General features: G+C 44.7%; 1 protein-coding gene across 2 annotated transcripts; it reads right to left on the bottom strand.

Annotated features, from left to right (window-relative positions):
- Positions 1-1,411: 1,411 nt before the first annotated feature.
- Positions 1,412-17,865, bottom strand: AANAT (aralkylamine N-acetyltransferase). Of its 2 annotated transcripts, none has more exons than XM_033139410.1 (5): positions 17,810-17,865; positions 11,619-11,694; positions 6,522-6,790; positions 5,046-5,200; positions 1,412-2,843 (listed from the first exon to the last, which is right to left on the bottom strand). In XM_033139410.1, exons 3-5 carry the CDS (start codon positions 6,676-6,678, stop codon positions 2,538-2,540), a joined length of 618 nt encoding a protein of 205 aa, XP_032995301.1. In that variant the 5' UTR covers positions 6,679-6,790; positions 11,619-11,694; positions 17,810-17,865; the 3' UTR covers positions 1,412-2,537. The 2 variants fall into 2 exon arrangements, with proteins under 2 accessions (XP_032995301.1, XP_032995302.1); XM_033139411.1 differs by lacking the exon at positions 17,810-17,865 and adding an exon at positions 17,451-17,469.
- Between the last annotated feature and the right edge of the window lie 729 nt (positions 17,866-18,594).

Below are 18,594 nucleotides of genomic sequence, written 5' to 3'. Positions count from 1 at the left end.
ATTGCCTGCACAAAATTACATTCCACCATCTTCTCACTGCCTGATTTGTTTACATAATTGGGAGTGGTGAAGGAAGGGTGTATAAAAAGCAAGACCCCATTAGGGAAAAAAACCACCAAGTTATTTATTTGTTGACTCAACAAAGTGAAAAATGGCATGCAAAGCGTTGTGAGGGTGTGGAGAAAACAAATGCTTTTTCTTGCTTAGTGGAACGAGCTACAAGTGTTGAGCAACGTGCAGGGCTAACCCACATGCCTTGGACACCAAGATAACATACCGGTACATTTCAATCCAGCTATTTTACAGTTAGTATAACCTCAAGCAGATTACACTTATTTCACTTTTGAAACCCTTCCCCAACCCCAGAGCTTTTAAGAAACAGGCACCTGCTCTGGCCATGAGAAAGGCATATAAGCAACCCATCTTAAGTAGATCACTTTGGGATCCAAAACTTGTTCCTCCTCAGTTTTTACTTTCACCGCAACTGTAATGTGTAGGTAATCTAGCACAAGAGAATGTCCATATCTGCACTGGACCATAACTAAACTGAAAAAGCATTTCTACTTTAGTTGTAGCCATAGAGTTACAATGCACACAACTATGAAAACTGTGTCATGGGTGGTTGTTGCCAACTTCCAAACATTATTTCCCTAGGCCTGCCTTGTTTCATGGTGGGGGCATTCCTTCCTCACATTCAGTGCAGACTAGATTAATTACTAAAGATGCATGTTGGACTCTGTCCTTAAACTTGATATGTCCTGATATGCAGATTTCCAGTGCATGCTGAAGGAGCCAATTTACCTTTCAAGGGACAGGAAACATGGCAAATGCCTACCCACTCGCCAAACATCAAAAGGATGAGGGGGGTCAGGAAGCATATTGGGTGCTAGCAGCTGGACCCCCCACCCACCCACTCTATGCTATTTATCTCTGTGGGTGTGATGAGCATTGTGTACATGAACAGTCCTCTCCGCTCCCACCACCTTGAATGATCATCAGCTCTTACATATGAGCACCTGCTAATATCGACACACAGTCCACCCAGGGGCATAGGGACATACTCATTCTTGGGGCACACTTCGAGTGCCTTGGCTTCAGCAGTAAGTCGCTGCATTTCAAAGCAAGTACATTAACTGCAATGAGTTAAATTTGAGGCTGTGCAGCGAGTACTTAACAAATCTATTGCTCCTGCTAGTTGTAGACCTTCATTGCACCTGGGCAGCAGCAGGAGGAGGAGGAGGGAGTGGGTTCTGGACCTCTGTGCTGTGAGCAGCTCTTGTCAAAGCCAGCAAGGGAAAGAGAACACCCTAAAGCAAATGTGGGTTGCCCCTTGTCAACAGGGACTTGGATTTATCTGTCAGGCAAATACTTATCTGGGCAGGAACTCAGCTAAGAAAGAAGCATGCTCTGGTTTTAGCACATAGACCACATTTATATACATATTTTTTACAGAATATACAAGCACAGATTCCATGCATTTCACAACAACAGAGCAGCCAGTGTAAGAAGACATGGAGTTTCTCCACTGCAGGCAAAGAGAGAACAATCTCGTCAGCGACGGCTGCTCCTTTCCAAAGGCAAACAGTAATTCCGCAAAATGGCAGGTGTAACTGAATGATTCTACTTCTCAGGTAATGTTTTTCCTAATTGCTCTGTTAGCCCCAGGAGGTGGTATAGGGCCAAAAAAGCAAGCAGCCTGCTACAACAGAAACCACACTTTTGAGAACAGAAAGCTTGATTTCTGAAAGCATTTGTACATGCCAATATTGTTACTTGCTTCATAGTTATAGATGCAGCATTTGTCTTCTGACACCATTTTGTTGGGTGATGGTAACCAATGTCATAAGGCAGAAAGGCAGCTGGGGCCCTCGTTGACAGTCAATGTTTACTCTGAAAATTGCCAAATTCTAACCTGCAGACCTATATTGTACTGGCGACAGCAGTCACTTAATTGTTCCCTCAGTTGATGAGAATAATGCTTAGCAGCTACAACTTCACCATGTCATGCTGTTGTCATCTTCATAGCTAAATTGAGGAAGGAGCAGTTACTGCCTTTCATTGCCCCATGTATACAATGATCAATGCTGCAGGGCACAAATTCAGCTAAGAGACAAATGAGAGGACAACTGGGCTACATTTTAGCTACCAGTTTTAAAGGCAGTTGTGAGGGTACAATGCTACGACACCTATTACTGGCTACTAAAATGCTACTATGCATTAAGATTTGTGTTGCCTTTGCAGCAATGGCTATGATAGGAGTTGCTTGGGTTAATTCATTGTGAACATATCAATCTGTGTATTGCAGTGGTTCTCAAACTTCTTAAAAAGGGACCCATCAGTAACTAATATGTGTGTGTAGGCTCACTTGCCTAATTCACCACTGATGTGGAAGTTCCTTATCCCAGAGAAGAGAACTTGGCAACTTTGTGACCCACCCATCTGACTCCCCTGACCCATTGGTGGGAATCACTGGGAAACTGGGCTTCTCCACCTCTAAGAACACCAACCAGAAGTGGATGGGAATGGGAGGCACCTCCTCAGCAACCACTGTTTCTGCGCATAAAGGCATGGCCACGAACGGCATAGTCCATCTCAATGAAGTTCAGAGAGCCCACCGTGATCTCACAGGGGCCCAATGCCTTGAAGCCACACTTGGAGTAGAAGGGGATTAGAAAATCCTCACACATCAGTGTGGCTCGACGCACGTACGGCAGGCAGCACAGGTACTGCAGGTAGCGCCACATCAAGATGGAGCCCTTGCCTTGCTGGCGGAAGGTGCGGTGGACTGCCAGAATATGGATGTGGACTGTAGAGCCATGAGGCTTGTGCAGGGTCAGAGCATCCTACCGAGGAAGGAGAAAGAGAGAAGATGGTTGTTAGAGATGTGGTCCACCCACTGTTAATGCCCTAGTGCAGACTGACTCTGCTACTTATAGTAGACAAGGGACAACTTTCTTCTATAGCAGGCATGTCCAACAGGTAGATCGTGATCTACCAGTAGATCACTGGCTCCCCCCAAAGAAGCTGAACAACTGTGGCTCCCCTAAAAAAAAGCTCAACATTTTACCTCCTTCCTGAAAAAATCAACAACTTTGACCTGAGCCTCAAAAAAAGGGGGTAGATCACTGCCAGTTTTTAACTCTGTGAGTAGATTGCAGTATCTTGGGAGTTGGCCACCCCTGTTCTATAGGGTGGTGATGGTGAATCATGGTTTCTTGGCTGGCAGGCATTGGGAAAGTCACTGGTTCCAATCACGTTGTACTTGACCTGATTTAGGCTAATGTGATGAGATTCATGTGGGGGAGAGAGAGGTGAAACAGCAGGAGTGCAGAACCTATGGCATTTTTGACTGCAAGCCTCATCATTTCTAACCCTTGGCCATGCTAGCTGGGGCTGCTGGGAGTCGGAGTCCAACAACTATGAGAGGGCCACAGGTTCACCCACTCCCAATTTAAAGCGAGCTGTGCAGCCTCTCCAGTATTCAAAATGTTTAAAAGTGAAATGCTCATTTCACACTGAATCCAGCATCTGCCTTAGAGCCGCTCCAGGGCAAGACTCCTGGTCCATAGTCTTCTCAAGGAGAACAACGTGATTTCTTATTAATGCATTTATCTGTTTTTACGGGTACCATACTGTCTCATGCCTGCAAAAATCCCAAATCCTCTTGAGTCCCATCGGGGGAAAAGGCAGGGTATAAATATAACAACAACAATGATGACTTTTAAAGCAGACACTGTTGGGTAATGAAAAATTGTTTTGTTGGAGCGCCATTACATTTGTTCCACAGTGGGACAGCATACTGGCTTGTGAAAACTGAATGAACTTCAGCAGCTGAGTGAAGGGATGTTAAAGTGTGGGGCAAGCATGATACTAGCCCATTCACCCAAAGCATGTGAAGAGTAGGAGAAGAGTTCCCAAGCCATATGTACTACAGTGGTACCTTGGTTTTCGAACAGCTTAGTTCACGAACAACTTGGAATTTGAACGCTGCAAACCCAGAAGTAGGTGTTCTGGTTTGCGAACTTTTTTTGGAATCTGAACTGTTCCGTTTTGAGTGCCCCAGCTCCTGCTTGTACGGAGTAGGAGCTGGATGGGGCTGCTCACCTGGAGAGGTGCAGGCTTTGTCACACTTTTCCATTGAGGGGTGCGTAGCTGCATTCACCTCAATAGAGAGGCTTAAAGGGGCATCAGTGGCAATGCAGAGACAGCCCAACAGCTGCCTCAGCAGCAATTTAGGGGCTCTCAGATGCAGCTGCTGGTCTGCCTCCACCTTCGCCACCCCAGCAACTATTCTGCTTGGCTGCCTTCAAGTGGTGCAGGGGCTCTGATGCTGACGTGAAGGCTCCTTTAAACTTTTTCCTTGAGGGGAGAAGTTTAAAGGAGCCCCCAGCCGTGAACCCCTCAATGGAAAGTGTGACAGAGCCTGCATCTCCCCAGCTGAGCAGCCCCATCCAAGCTCCTACTCGTGTGCAAGCACAAAGACGAGGCGGGGATCTCTCAGCTGTGAAGCGGAGGCTTCACATTCCATAGCTGAGCATTTAAAATTAAAACTGAAACTATCCAGAAAACCACAAAGCCAACAAACTTGCAACTCATGAAAAAGCAGCAACACAACAAATTGAAAAAAGCAAACCAACCACAAATGAATCAAAATCACAAGAAAATATAAAACAACACTGAACCTAACCCTAATTCTAATCCTTCCCCTATCACTAACCCAATCCTAAAATTAACCCTAACCCTAACCCAGAAATGGTCTTGTTAGATAATAAAATTCATGTTAAATTGCTGTTTTAGGGGTTGTTTTTAAAAGTCAGGAACAGATTAATCCATTTTGTACTACTTTCTATGAGAAAGTGTGCCTTGGTTTTGGAACGCTTTGGAATGGACTTCTGGAACAGATCAAGTTTGAGAACAAAGGTACCACTGTACTCTCCATCAGTATAAGCAGGTGATGTGCGTATATGCCGGAGTCTGTCTACGTTCTCTCTCCTTCAGTTACATAATGGGAAAGTGATGCATTTAAAAGGATTTCCGTTTCCTACCTGGCTGAGTCGTTCCTGATCCCAGAGAGAGCCAATAATGAAAGCAACAAGTCGGCCTTCTTCAAACCAGCCGAGCGACAGCTCCGGACACAAGTTCAGAAAGTGGCGAATCTCATCTAGGTGGAGGGGGCAGTCTCCCGACACTGAAATGAATGCTGTAGAGGACAACAGAGAGAGAAGGGTTAATGTCATGCTGCTGTCTAGATCCAGGCTGCAGTTTCCTGGTTGCTGGAGAGATGTTAGACCTGCCCTGAGAACAAAGGTTCAAAAATGGAACTAGGTGGGAGGTTGGAAATGAATTTCTGAATCTAGTGGACTGCAGTTTTCAGGGTAATTTGATTCCTATTTGACTTCTGTTTGCTTCTGTTCAATACGTGAAAGCTGAGGTTCCTGGGGGTGGGCAAGACAGACATTTCACCCTTCCCACTGGTGGTGAAATGTCTTGGTGGCATCTTTTATTAGAATTCTTCATCAGGTAGAGGAGAAAGGTAGCCCATTCTAAGCTAAACTTCAGTAGCCTACCTTCAGCTTCCCATTTTGTAAACTTCAGGAGCCTACCTTCAGCTTCCCATTGCAGGATGAGCTGAGTCATACCTCAGTGGGACAAATCTATTGTCTTATTAGGATACCTTTGATGCTAACAAGTATTTCTCTTTCAGCAGCTGCCAGTCGGACCTTGCACTTAGTACACCATCATATTCAAATACATTTATTTCCTTTGTCTTCCTTCGTTGTTGTTTTTTGTTTGTTTTTTAAAAAAAACTCAGTTCCAGAATATTCAGATTTGGCTGCAAAACTCAAATGTCCATAACGGGATTTATTTAGCCACCCAAGTACGAATAAAGATACCTGAATTTAACCACCAGTGTTCAGATCTTGCCACTGAAATTCAGATGTGGAAAACATTAATTTCCATCTGTAAAGTTTTTGACCAGGTGGCCTATAAGGAGCACATTCACTCAGCCTCCACTTCCCTAATGCTTCTGACTGATCTTTAGTGTGCTACTGATGCTCCACTTTATCAATGATCTCAATGCTTCCATTACTCTTTCACCTGAGAGGTTAGGAATGTGATTCTTCCTACACTGTACACGTCCATTTTTTACTTTCTTCCTGCATTTAATCTTACACTGACCACGTTGACCACTTGGGGGCTGTAAGCCATATCTGGATGTTTCCCATAATGCCGCATGCCTGAGAGGCACAAGAAGGCTGACATTCCAGCCCCTCTCTTGCTGTGCCTTGGTGTTAAAATTGCTCATGTTAAGCAAGTTGGCTGCCCCAGGGTGGTGTAACCCATTTGCATGGATGTTTTCCCTTCCACCCCCTGCCTTTTCTTTCCTCTCCTACTCTGCCCTCAATAAAGGACCTTAGTAACTCAGTGCTTCATAAGTACTTAAGTGCCTTTTATTTATTTGGGGGATGAGATGGAGGGCGGTTCAGAAAACATAGGAGACAAATCAATTGGCGCCTTACCTTCTCTCTCTATTTCGAACACACTGATGGCATCCTCGGGGGTGAGGCACCGGAACTCACTGGCAGGCAGAGTGTGCCTGCGTTGGCGCCCAGGGGAGCTCCGCGGAGGTTTGAGGTGGATGGGCTTAAGAAACGGCAGGGCGCTGATCACAGACATCTTCTCTAGTTTATTCCTGTGCCTTCCGTAAATGCTCTGCCCGCTTTTGGAGTAGCCGCGCTGCTATTTCAGTCCACCACCTCCAGAGCAGTCAGCCAGCAGCTGAAAATACCTGCAAAATGCATATCAAGTTAAGTCGCTTGCATCTCTTTATATAGGCACACACATCTGCTGAGACTTCAGGCACCTTAGTCCTCATCATCATCATCACCAGTGCTGTGGAAACGGAAGGTCCGTCAGGTCGCAGGGGTGGGTCCTCGCTAATTTCCGGCTCACAAAAGCAGAAATCCAGCAAACGCCCAGATGCTGTGCATTAGAGCAGTAATGACAGGGGGACGGAATCAGAAGTGGCTTTTATAGCTTGGAGGCTTGCTGGCAAGGTTAAGTGGCAAGATAGGCAGGGTTAATACACTGACGTGGGCTGTGAAGGAATAGTTATTCTGAGGTCACCAAGGAGCTGGATTGGATGACTCAAAAGCGCTCTTAGGACCTAATCCTGACAGATACGGATTGCTTCCTGCTAGGTGCTGGGTGCCTCGGATTGCAGGGGCACAAGACAGAGCTCAGAGTCGGGCAGAGCATGCTGGGTCTCCGCACAGAATCAGACTCTTAATGCTGTCAAACCAATCTTCTGCCTTTTGGAAAGCTTTCCTGTGATTGTTAATTAGCCAGCCAAATCAAAAGATGTGAGACCAGAGTTATTTTCCCTTTGGAAGAAGAAAGCAATTGTGGGAACGAGGGTTTCTTCTTTCAAAGGAAAATAAAGGTACAACAGAGTGCTCTTAAGAGGTAGCCAGGATGGGAACCTTAATCTTTTGAAAGGGCAAGTTAATCAGGTGCTCTTGCGGAAAGGCTGCTGCAGACAATCCCTTTACTGAGAAATCAGCTTTCTTAAACCCACCAGCCAATGACAAAGAGAGCCAGTGAAACGTTCCAGTTCGGGTTGGGAAATGATGCTCCCTGCCTGGTTGCCCTGTTCTGTTGTGAATGTCCTATGCTTCTATAAACACCAAGTATTGCCTTCATTTTGGGCTGGTGTTTTAAGTGCCCCTTACAGAGGAATGGGGGAGGAACATATTTTGGGTGATTCCTTCTCTCCCTAGCAGCCCTCAACCCACTAAATATGCTCCAGAGGTTTGGGGGAGTCTCCAGAGATCTAGGAAGGAGGGGGGGATTTTTGACCAAAGCTTTACCATCAGCTGAGCACCACCATTGGATGCAACCCAATATCCTGGGAGAACAGAAGTCTTTTCCTTTTCCATTACTTTACAGTAGGGATACAGAACCTGTGACCCTCCACCTGTTGTTAGTCTCCAACTCCCATCATCCCTCACTGGCTTGATCAATGGTCAGGAATGATGGAAGTGGTGGTCCCAGCTACATCTGAAGTGTCACAGGTTCCTCATCCCTGGTCAACTATGATGGCTCCAAAAGCTACATGGAGCACCCTTTATTCCAGACACTGTAATTCAAGAGATTCCCCAGTTTCTACCATTTTTTTTTAATCTAGCAAGCCTGGGTCCTTCCGAAAATTGATTTTTTTTTAATGCACAAGGATACCTCTTGTTTATTCTTTCAAGTTTTGAAATCAACAGCTATATCCCCAAAGCATATTTCTCATACATTTTACACCAAATGGCCTGTGTGGGTTTGGGCAGATGTCTAATGAGCTATAATATCTACAGGAAAGCAGCAGCCAAACCAAGCTGGTGCATCTTACGATTTATTCATATTGCCTATTTGGGGCAATCATTATAGACCTAGCACTTGCCAAGCTGTGAACCGAGTTGGAGGCATCAAGGAGCATGCATGATTCATGATGTCTATTTTGGGCAAAATCTGCCAGGTTTGGGGCCTGTGGTCTGAAAGTGTTAACGATGTCAGACCAAACGCGGGCTCCAATCGTCATGTTAGGCTTCCTCCATGAAGTTTTGCTCAACTTGGGATATATGCCTAGCACAATTTGTTGCAGAGAAGGGCCACAGCTCAGTGGCAGGGCATCTGTTTTGCATGCAAAATGCCCTTGGCATCTTCAAGTAGAAGGTGTCTGAAACCCTGGGGAACTGCTGTCAGTCAGTGTAGAGAATATTGAGATAGATCAGTGTTTTTCAACCACTGTTCCGTGGCACACTAGTGTGCCGCGAGATGTTGCCTGGTGTGCCGTGGGAAAATTACTTTATATATAGTCAATATAGGCACAGAGTTAATTTTTTTTTAACATTTTCTAATGGTGGTGTGCCTTGTGATTTTTTTCATGAAACAAGTGTGCCTTTGCCCAAAAAAGGTTGAAAAACACTGAGATAGATGGACCAGTTGTCTGAGGCATATGGATATGTAGTTCCCAAGTTTCCATGCAAAGAGAATAATGATGCATAGCTGCATCATTACTGATAATTAACGGGTGTTCACTTTCCTATCTAATTGCAGGCTAGCAATGTGGCTAATGGGATCTGAAGTAAAAGCCAAACAAAATAATTGCAGCACTAGCAGCTGTGGGTGAACTGAAAAGGGTGGGCAGGGCTGTTTGAGTGCTGCCATTTCCTGGGATTGTGAGGGTTTGTGCTCCTACGGCCCTGTGAGTGCCCATGCGGGAGCTTTTGACGCAGCTTCATTGCAGAGGTGATGACCCCCAAACACCTAGGGAACAATGAGAATGCCATATACGTGCCTGTGCTCAATGTATGACATCTCAGTGTGCTGTTTCTCAATGTGCTGTGCAGAGTGAAAGGGAACTGAGGGACAGGTCAGGTGAAGGAGATTAGCCCATTCATTATGACAGCTCCTTGAGCTTAGTGCATAGACGTGGCAAGTGACGTCTTATGCAACCCTCTCAGCTATCTTTCTAGGGACAGAATGTATGTGGTTGTTGGCAAAATAAGAGCCAATAGGAAGTGACAGCAGTGATGAGGGTAACTCCAAATTTGGTCAAATCTGCCCAGTTTGGCTGGTTCAAGTCTTCCTTAATAAATAGGCTTATTGCACACTCCATAACCTGTCCACCTTCTGAGCTGTGAACTCAGCTGAGGGTATCTGTTGGTGGAAAAGGCTGCTAGGTTTGGGGTCTTCAGCATGAAACTGATTTCAGCAGCATACTATGGGTTGCATACAATGAAATTGCCCCATTAACGTAAGCACTTCTGCCTGTGCAACAGGAATTTTTCTCCCTGCACACACCTCTGTGACCCCCCCTAACCTTTTCTGCCCCCCAATCCTCCAGAGCAGATTTTGGGGTTTTGGGGGGGGGAGATACACAGGGAGAGAAAGTGCTGGTGCATAGGTGCAGCCCCGTAGGTGACAAAAATCTGGAGCCTTTCTGTCTAGCATCAGATGCTGAATAGTAAGAGGGACTTTATTTTCACCAGCAAACTACAATATTTCTGAGGCATTATGTTTTTTAAATGCAGAGTGACTGAATTTGAATTTAACCTTAGCAGTAACTTCCATGCAAGGCTTAGGATTTCTCCCCAGCTGTACTGAAGACCCCATAGGATGGGATCTGGGAAATTCTTAGGCAACCTACAGGGCTAACTGGATGCTGCAATCTATAAAAGTGCAGAAAGTGCTACTGGATGCAGCCAATGGGCCTAAATGCTCTTTTCACACAAGGGGAAGTGATTCAAGCAGAAGCACGGACCTTTATCCAAGGCACAAATAGAAAGAACAGACTGTCCCTGACTTAATTATAACAGTCTTTCAAGCCAACACCATATGTGGCACCATGGGTATTGACATCTCTCATTCATAATCATGCCCTAGATTATATGCTGTATCTTTAGATAGAGATATGTACAATCCATATTTATGTGCACAGAATAGGCTCTCGTATGCACTCTCAGAATGTACATGCCTAGTATATTTAACCGCAAACTATCTGCATTGGAGTAGCTAATTTAGTTCTACTGGAAAATGTGAGGGTGCTTTCTGATTACAAGCCACAAGTTGAGATCTGGGAATTCCTTCATGCTTCCTTTTCCCCAGACTTGAAAGCATTAATAAATATGTAAGAAAAGATTAGCTGCTGATCCAAAAATACAGATTTCAATTAAAAGTGCCCCCTTGCAGAAGGTTTTCAGTGCTGGTAGCATTTTCGTTTGGGGAATAACGAATCAGAAAATGTGTTTCTCAATTATTATTATTATTAGGGCCACAAATCATTTGCCTAAACTGCAACCTTCATCAAATATCCCTGTCTATAATTTGCTTTGACATTATGTAATATTTATATTAGGTAACTGTTAATCCAACAATCAGTTAAAAGCAAGACTAAAACCTCAATCTTAAACCTACAGGGTGGAATTCACCTAACCCAGCCCCATCAGAGACGCCCTGCACAAGGACTTCTGCTTGCGCAATGGGGTCCCCACTCTCCAACCTCCACCCCAGGCTGGCTTGGGAAAACCCCAGAAACAGCACAGAAGTGGGGGGGGGGGGGAAGGAAGGTCATTCTAACTGGCAAGCTGAAATCCTTGTGCGGACAGGACGCTTGGAAGAGAGCAACTCTGAATTCCACCTGCAGTGTTTAGGATTGCAAGCTGCGGCCTTGGACTCTGCTAACTCAGCTTACGTTCCATACATAATGTGTGCCTATATTGTATATAAAATTTGCATGGAACCATGAACAAGACTGTGTCTAATAGTAACAAATACTGTAATAGTAAAATTAAAATTAAAATGGCTATGATTTTTGCTAAAACATACAAACCAAAATTGGGGTGGGGACACAGTTTCCAGATTAGCAATAAATGAAACACACAGAACTGTGGAGGGGACTGTGCCCTCCAATTACTCTGTGATATTGTTCAAAGTGACAGCTATTCCAAAAAAAAAAAAAAAAAAATCATTGGCTGAAGGGCTGTATATAAATTTAATAAATAAAGTAAGTAAGTAAAAGCTTTGGTAGCCAGCATCACAGATGTTAGAACCGAAATAACTGATCTTACCTATGCATTAAGTTTTCTTTCAAGATTCCAACGCGTGGCCCCCTCTGGAGAGCAGACTGAGGTTCTTGCAGAGTTGCTGCCAGAAAGAAGAGAGCAGATAATGTGGGCTGTAGGGACTCCTGATGCGCTTCTAGCTTTTATTCTGCACAGACTTCGGGAACTGCAGCTTATATATTTGTTATTTCTAAAGCACGTGATGGTACTCTTAAGACGTTTCTAAACCCTCATGTGACAGACACTTGCAAAAGGACTTGGAGGTGACATGGCAACAAAAGGATCCCCGCAGGCTTTATTTTCTTGGCATGGTTTTCTGCTGAGGGATAAAGTGTTTTAGCTGATTGCTAGATACAAAGGGCATTGTACAAGCCACAGGTGAATCGTCAGGCGATTGGTGCTGACAGAAAACAGGTGAAGCAGAAACACATTGCATGCTTTTACTGGATCAATAAACTCTATCATGGTATCTTCCTTGAATGTGAATAAAGCTCTGTCAATATTACTGTAAACGCAATTGCCCTCCTGGATTTGCCCTTGAGCTGCAGTGTCCCATAGCTTAATTCTCCAGAGCTGCCACATCAGCAAATGGTTATATTGTGGAGTTGCTTTAAAAGGGGGGGGGGAGTTCTTTTCCAAATGTAATGCCTAAATATTGCTATGATTAGGTTAACAAAGGACATCATTCTACCTTTAATAATGCTTTCCACCAGCATTCCCAAGCTAACCAGCAGCCAGCCTGTAACTTCCATGATCCCCTCTGGGTCACATTAACAAAATTCAAAAAGGGCATCTCCAGAAAATAAGAACCAGATAGGATAAAGTTTTTCCAGATACCAGAAAAACTGCAGCTTCTGGAGTGCCAGCCATAATTGGATAATTTACTGTTTGTAAGAGTCCTAGGGAGCCAAGTGTTACACTGCTTTCCCAAATTCATGTTGCTGTGCATTTCTTCCTCTGCTATTAGGTGGCAAGAAGTGAAACACAACCATCTGCAGAACATTTTAAAGAGGGTACTATTCAATAATAAATAAGCAAAGAGGGAAAGGGAACTAAAAAGGGGGGGGGGACCAGGCTCCAGCGCTTGCTGATAGCATTGCGCTTTATTGTAATTCAATGCGTTTATTGTAAAACATTCCTTTGGGTGCTATGGACAAAACCAGAGACAAGGGGTGGGGATTGTTCCATTTGGCAAGCAGAAATGATTGCCATGACAAAACAATCTAAAAAATGCAACACTTCCATTTCTGATTTTTTTGGCTTACGATAGAGGAGGAGTCATCTACGTCATTTCATGCCCGTGTGATAAACTCTGCATGCAAAGACATCTAGACCTTTGAATGTACAAATCAGGAACAACCACAGTGCAAATGACCACAGTGCCTGGAGACAGACAGGGTGTGTTTCTACAGCAGTAACCAGAGGATAAATGACTGCAGAGAGGAGCACAGAGAGAATAAATGCCATGGTGCATCAATAACAGCAAAACCGGACACCTTCATCTACCCCAGCTGCAATAAAACATGTCTCTCCCGTATTGGACTCTTCAGCCACAGCAAGTGCTGTAACTCTCCAATGGTTTGACTTTATCCCTGATGGTGCCCTCTTCCACTGTCTCTCGAGACAGAAAAATGCCAACAACATATTTCAAGAAATAGCAGGATGCTTTAAGCAGCTGTCTCTGTACTTCATGGATTGAGGCTCAATATATTTATTGCAATGTTAGTTTGGACATTATATCAGAAACTTGAAAATGCAGTTGTTAACATATCTGGGTTTAGCACAATTTACTGTGTGCTGTACTATCTACTCTAGTCAAAGCTATATTGTCAAAGAGCGCCATCTGTTGGGAAACATGAAATACACCAAACTGACATTTTAAGAAATTGGGAGGAAATTAATCTTTTCAAAACACATCAAGGAGAAAAACAGAGTGGCATGCGTTTACAGAACATTGCATCCATTGGGATATGGGTGGATCACACCGAGCTTCCCATTCTCTAGAATTCTTTAATAGCTAGTGGGAACCAGGCATGTAGAGTTTGTGCCTGAGATTGCAGAGCCTGCTGAGTCATCTTTTCCCACCTCCACAGAGCTTTGCCCCACCTCTCCTGGAGCTTCACAAAGCATTCTGTCTAGAAGGCAATGCAGAGAGAAAAAAGCACTTGAAAGAGGAGCAGACGAAGCAATATCAAAACTGCAAGTGTATGTGGCGCTTGAAGGAGGAGGAGCGATCTTGACCTCTCCAGTAATGAACTGAGAGAAGAGATGCTGGTGACAGCAGGGAGGAGGCTGCCACAAGTGAAGAGTGTGGCTGCCATCTAATAATGCAAGTAAATAGTGGAGAACCTTCGTGGAACTAAGATCATTTTGGCCTTATACTTTACTATTTTTATTTCTGCCTTAGGCTTCATTCGCACTCCAGCTTTGTTTTAAGCTGCTAAATTTGTTTTGCTTATTGTGTTTATGATGGTACTGTTTTTTAATTATTATGTAGTTACTTACATTATTTGTAAGTGTCCTTATTACGGGTTGCATTAATCTGCTCAAGACAGACCCACTCAAATTAATGATGGCAGATGACTCAAGCCCATTAATTCCAACTGGTCTTGCCTGAGTAGAACTTAATTGAATGCAACCCTATGTGTCTTTCTTTTTCTTGTTATGACTGTTCATTTGAAATGCTGTAAGCTGCTATGGCTGTGATCTTGACAAGAGCCATGCAAATAAAATGATGGTGATAAGAGAAACCTGCTTCTTGATGTCAGCATCTCAAGTACCAGTCACCACAGCTGCCATAAAGTGATGTACTGAGTATGTTTTCCTGTTTGCTAACTGGGCAGTCAACAGTACTACATCAAGAAAGGCCTGCTGGGGCTATAGACACAACAACCAGAAAAATCCCAGTTAGGAGAGAATAGCAGGAATAGGATAAACTGATGCTGTCTAACCCTATTTCCTGTTGCTTGGCCTGTCAGCTTCCTGCTACTGCAACAGCCCTGCTCCTGTGTACACTACTGATCATGGCAACAACATACCCAACTCCCAAACTATACGCTTGGCTGCTCACCTAGCACAGGAACAACTACAAAATGTCTTAATGCAGTCTGACCACCCTCGCCCCCACACCCCAGACAAGAACATCATCATCAACCTGCATACATGCTAAGGCAGGCATAGGTAAACTCTGCCCTCCAAATGTTTTGGGACTACAACTCCCATCATCCCTGACCACTGGTCCTGTTAGCTAGGGATGGGAGTTGTAGTCCCAAAACATCTGAGGGCCGAGTTTGCCTATGCCTGTGCTAAGGCATAGAACCATAGAATTGTAGAGCAGGAATAGTTTGCCCAAAGTGGAGCTTGAACCCATGACCCTCAGATTAAGAGTCTCATGCTCTACCGACTGAGCTATCCTGAGTTCCCCCGGGTCATATTCCATCTTCTCATAGTGGGTCTAATCCCCCCCACTCAAAGCCTGAGTTTGCTCCCTCACCACAAAATCTCAGAAACCTATGAGTGCCACACAAGTTTCCACCTGGGAGAGAGAGGCAGGCTGCATTCACATCACAGTTTATTGCATTTTCAAGACTTCCCTAATGGCTAAGTTCTGCATTATATTTGAGCCTTCACACTACATTAAAGCTGCTTCTGGAACTGCAGCGGAATATAGTGCAAGTTTAGTGTTCCTTTTTTGTCATTTGCTTCCAGAAAAAAACTGTTTCCAAGCATTTGAAGGGCATTTTTTAAAAAGAATAACTCCAGGATCACAGGCCTGAGGACACCTCTGGAGTCTGAACAGCATAGAGGAATGCAACATGGGAACATGAGGCAGCAGCTTTGTCCAGTAGAGTCCTATTCCTCGGATACCACCAAACATGTAAGTGACTGAGTATTTCCCATGTTTACTCCAAGGGAATATAGATAAGTATCCTGGTCACTTTTCCCCTTCTGTAAACATCATGAATCATTTCCCCTCACTAACTGGTGTGGAAGTCGTTATAAAGTGCTTCCAGTTGAACAAAATGTCCACAAGATGGAGCAAGAGTCATTCATAAGATAAGCAGAAATGTAGGCAGGCAGGTCAAGTTTGGTGCACCTGAGGTTCAGGAACTCCAAATCTGCTTTGGCAAGTAACATATTTGCTTAACGTTTTAGAGTAATTTTATCCATCCTCTTGTTTCGCCTCCTGATTGTTTGGCTGAAGTGTCTCAAAGCAGGAAAAAATGCTCATAAAAATGTACAAGCATGATTCAAACGTTTTGAGAGTTATTTATCACTTTGAACTTGATTTACAGTACTGTTAATTCTCTCCTAGAATTACTCTCCTAGAACCTAGAAATTCTCTCCTAGTACCGTGAGATTGCAGGTTCTGGGTGCGATGAAAATGTGATATTGATCTTGCCCAGGAAAGCTTCATATGGGTAACAAATAGGGGATAAATAAGGAACTGTCTTATGCTGAGTCACACCAATGATAGGCCATTGTTCTTCAATGTGTCCCCAGGTGTTGAACCACAATGCCCATCATTCCTGGCAACTGGCTAAGCTGGGAATGATGGAAGTTGTAGTCCAACAACATCTGGTGACCAAAGGTTGAAGAACAGTGATCTAGACCAATCTTCCAAATTATCACAGGTAACACATCAACTAAGCCTCAGTATTATCCTACTGTTTGTACTCTTAAAAAGAAAAGCCCAGTAACTTGGACATGGTGGCCTCTCCCTCATTGTGGCTGTGATCCAAGCAGTGGGGAAATTGAAATCAAGTACTTGGCAAGTTAATTGGATAAGAAAAGTATGCAGGAGATTTCATGAGGAAGAAACAGGAGTGAGAAATCTCATGTGTGTCTGCATGCCCCCACCCCATTTAGTAAGTGTTGGCAAAAGGAGAACCTGTACATTATGATTAAAGATGGAGAACCTGTACATTATGATTAAAGATGGAGAGTATTCTTCTGTATAAGGAACTCAAGTCCCTTCATCCAGCCCAGGGTAATTACCGTACATTCCACACAGGTACATCAAAATTCCATCAACATGAGTATAAGATTTTCAACATGAGTACAATCTTATGAGAGTATGGGACATTGCAGAATGCTGCTGTAAACATAGAATGTACACCATGAAGCTGAGCGCCTGGGAATTTCCTGAGCTGTGTGTATCCTAGCAACAAAAAACTCCTATCTTCTTTAGAGACCGCCTGTGTACCATACTGTACGAAACATGGGTTGTCTTCCTAACTTCAGAAGTGGATTGCCAAGAGTCTTAAAAATTGTCTTGTACCCCCTCCCCCCATCTATACTACAATCTTGCTGCTGGGCTGAAAGTTTACTAATTTTAAGCATGGCTGTTGCTGCCATTCATATACCAAGTGGACTTTGCTTTTTAAAAGGAAGACATAAATGATAAAACACTCAAACGACTGCAATACACCCATTTATTAGTGTGAGTAATCCCCATTAGCTCTGCAAACAACAGAGTTGCACTGGCCAGATTTGTCACTATGCTCCAACCAGTTCAATTATCTGGCTTTTATCCTCAACCTCCCTCATGAGGACTAGCGCTAGTTTCCTGCTGGTAAGAGAGGTGTTAACTCCAGCAACTCCCTTGTTGACCTCCCTACCTCTAAGCTTCCATGCCATCAATGGATTCCCTTGACTTGTTTTCATCTAAACTGGCAGCAATCTGTGGCCGGAAAGGTTATGTGGGTACAAGATGTTCCGACGCTCAGGTTGTTGCTAGGATCTTTAAGACCTTCCCTTGTGCAGAAACAACACTGTCATTAAGAGTTCACTAGATGGTACCTATTAAGTAAAGAAACAAGTTCCTCTCATCCTTACCTCCATGTCTCCAACTAACTCCCTCCTGCTGCATCTGATCCACTTTTTCCTTCAACCACTTTTCTCCCTTTCTTCAATCCCCCCTACTTTTGTGCACTACAATCTCTCATCCTGTCTCTTTTGGGCCTTCTCTCTCTTTTCACCAGCCTCTTTTCCTTCCCCATCTTCTTCTCCTGGTCTCCTTCCCCACCGCCCTTTGTTCCCGCTGGCCCTCCTGCCTCCTCACTTTTGCCATCCTGCTCGTCCACTATGAGTCTACCCGACGATGACAGGAGGAGAAGAAAAAGAAAAACCAAAAGGCGACAGTCGGATCATCCCTAAATCTGAGCAGCTCAGTCCGGCTGGGCTTCCCTCCCCACCTTGGTGTCTTCTTCACTCTCCCAGGGGTGCCAACGTGAATAAAATATGGGGGGTATGCCCCGCCCCTCATAATCACATAACGTGGCACTCACACCCTATTTGAATGGCAATGTCCATTAACTGAGGAGAAGAAGAGGAGTTTGGATTTGATATCCCACTTTATCACTACCCGAAGGAGTCTCAAAGCGGCTAACATTCTCCTTTTCCCTTCCTCCCCCACAACAAACACTTTGTGAGATGAGTGGGGCTGAGAGACTTCAGAGAAGTGTGACTAGCCCAAGGTCACCCAGCAGCTGCATGTGGAGGAGCGGAAACGCGAACCCGGTTCACCAGATTAGGAGTCTACCGCTCTTAACCACTACACCACACTGGCCCTCTCAAATATTTTATAGGAGTTGGTTCCTATGCTCTCCCCCAACCTCCCCACTATTTCCGTTTTATCTGTTGACCCTCCCTCCATCTTCAACTCGGGCCCCTTTCTTTGTGGAGGGGTGGACAGTGTCCTGGTCCGTCCGTCCACATTTTCTCCGTCCCTCAGCTCCCCACCCACCTCACCTTTCACCCCCGCTTTCCTCCTTATGTCCCTATGCCAAAGTCCCCCCAACACCTCACCGGCCTTGCCCTCCTTCAAACCCTTCCCACCCCCCTGCCCTGGTTATTCCCCCCCTCCCCCACCGTTTTTCTCCTTCTCGCTCCCTCACGCAAGTGCCCCTCCCACCGGCGCACTCCGCGCTCGGCCTCCGCCCCGCCCCTCTCCTGCCTCTATTTGGAGAGTGGGGCGGGG

This window comes from Lacerta agilis, chromosome 2 (genome assembly GCF_009819535.1).
Source record: "Lacerta agilis isolate rLacAgi1 chromosome 2, rLacAgi1.pri, whole genome shotgun sequence".
Taxonomy (NCBI): domain Eukaryota; kingdom Metazoa; phylum Chordata; class Lepidosauria; order Squamata; family Lacertidae; genus Lacerta; species Lacerta agilis.
Note: the sequence above shows the minus strand (reverse complement) of the source record. Positions and strands in the feature narration are given on the sequence as shown.

Excerpts from the sequence above, each read along its gene's own strand:
- AANAT (XM_033139410.1), bottom strand. The coding sequence starts at position 6,678 with ATGTCTGTGATCAGCGCCCTGCCGTTTCTTAAGCCCATCCACCTCAAA. Across the intron at positions 5,201-6,521 it reads GTTCGAAATAGAGAGAGAAG|CATTCATTTCAGTGTCGGGA; the intron begins GTAAGGCGCCAA and ends TGTCCTCTACAG. Across the intron at positions 2,844-5,045 it reads ATCAGGAACGACTCAGCCAG|GATGCTCTGACCCTGCACAA; the intron begins GTAGGAAACGGA and ends CTTCCTCGGTAG.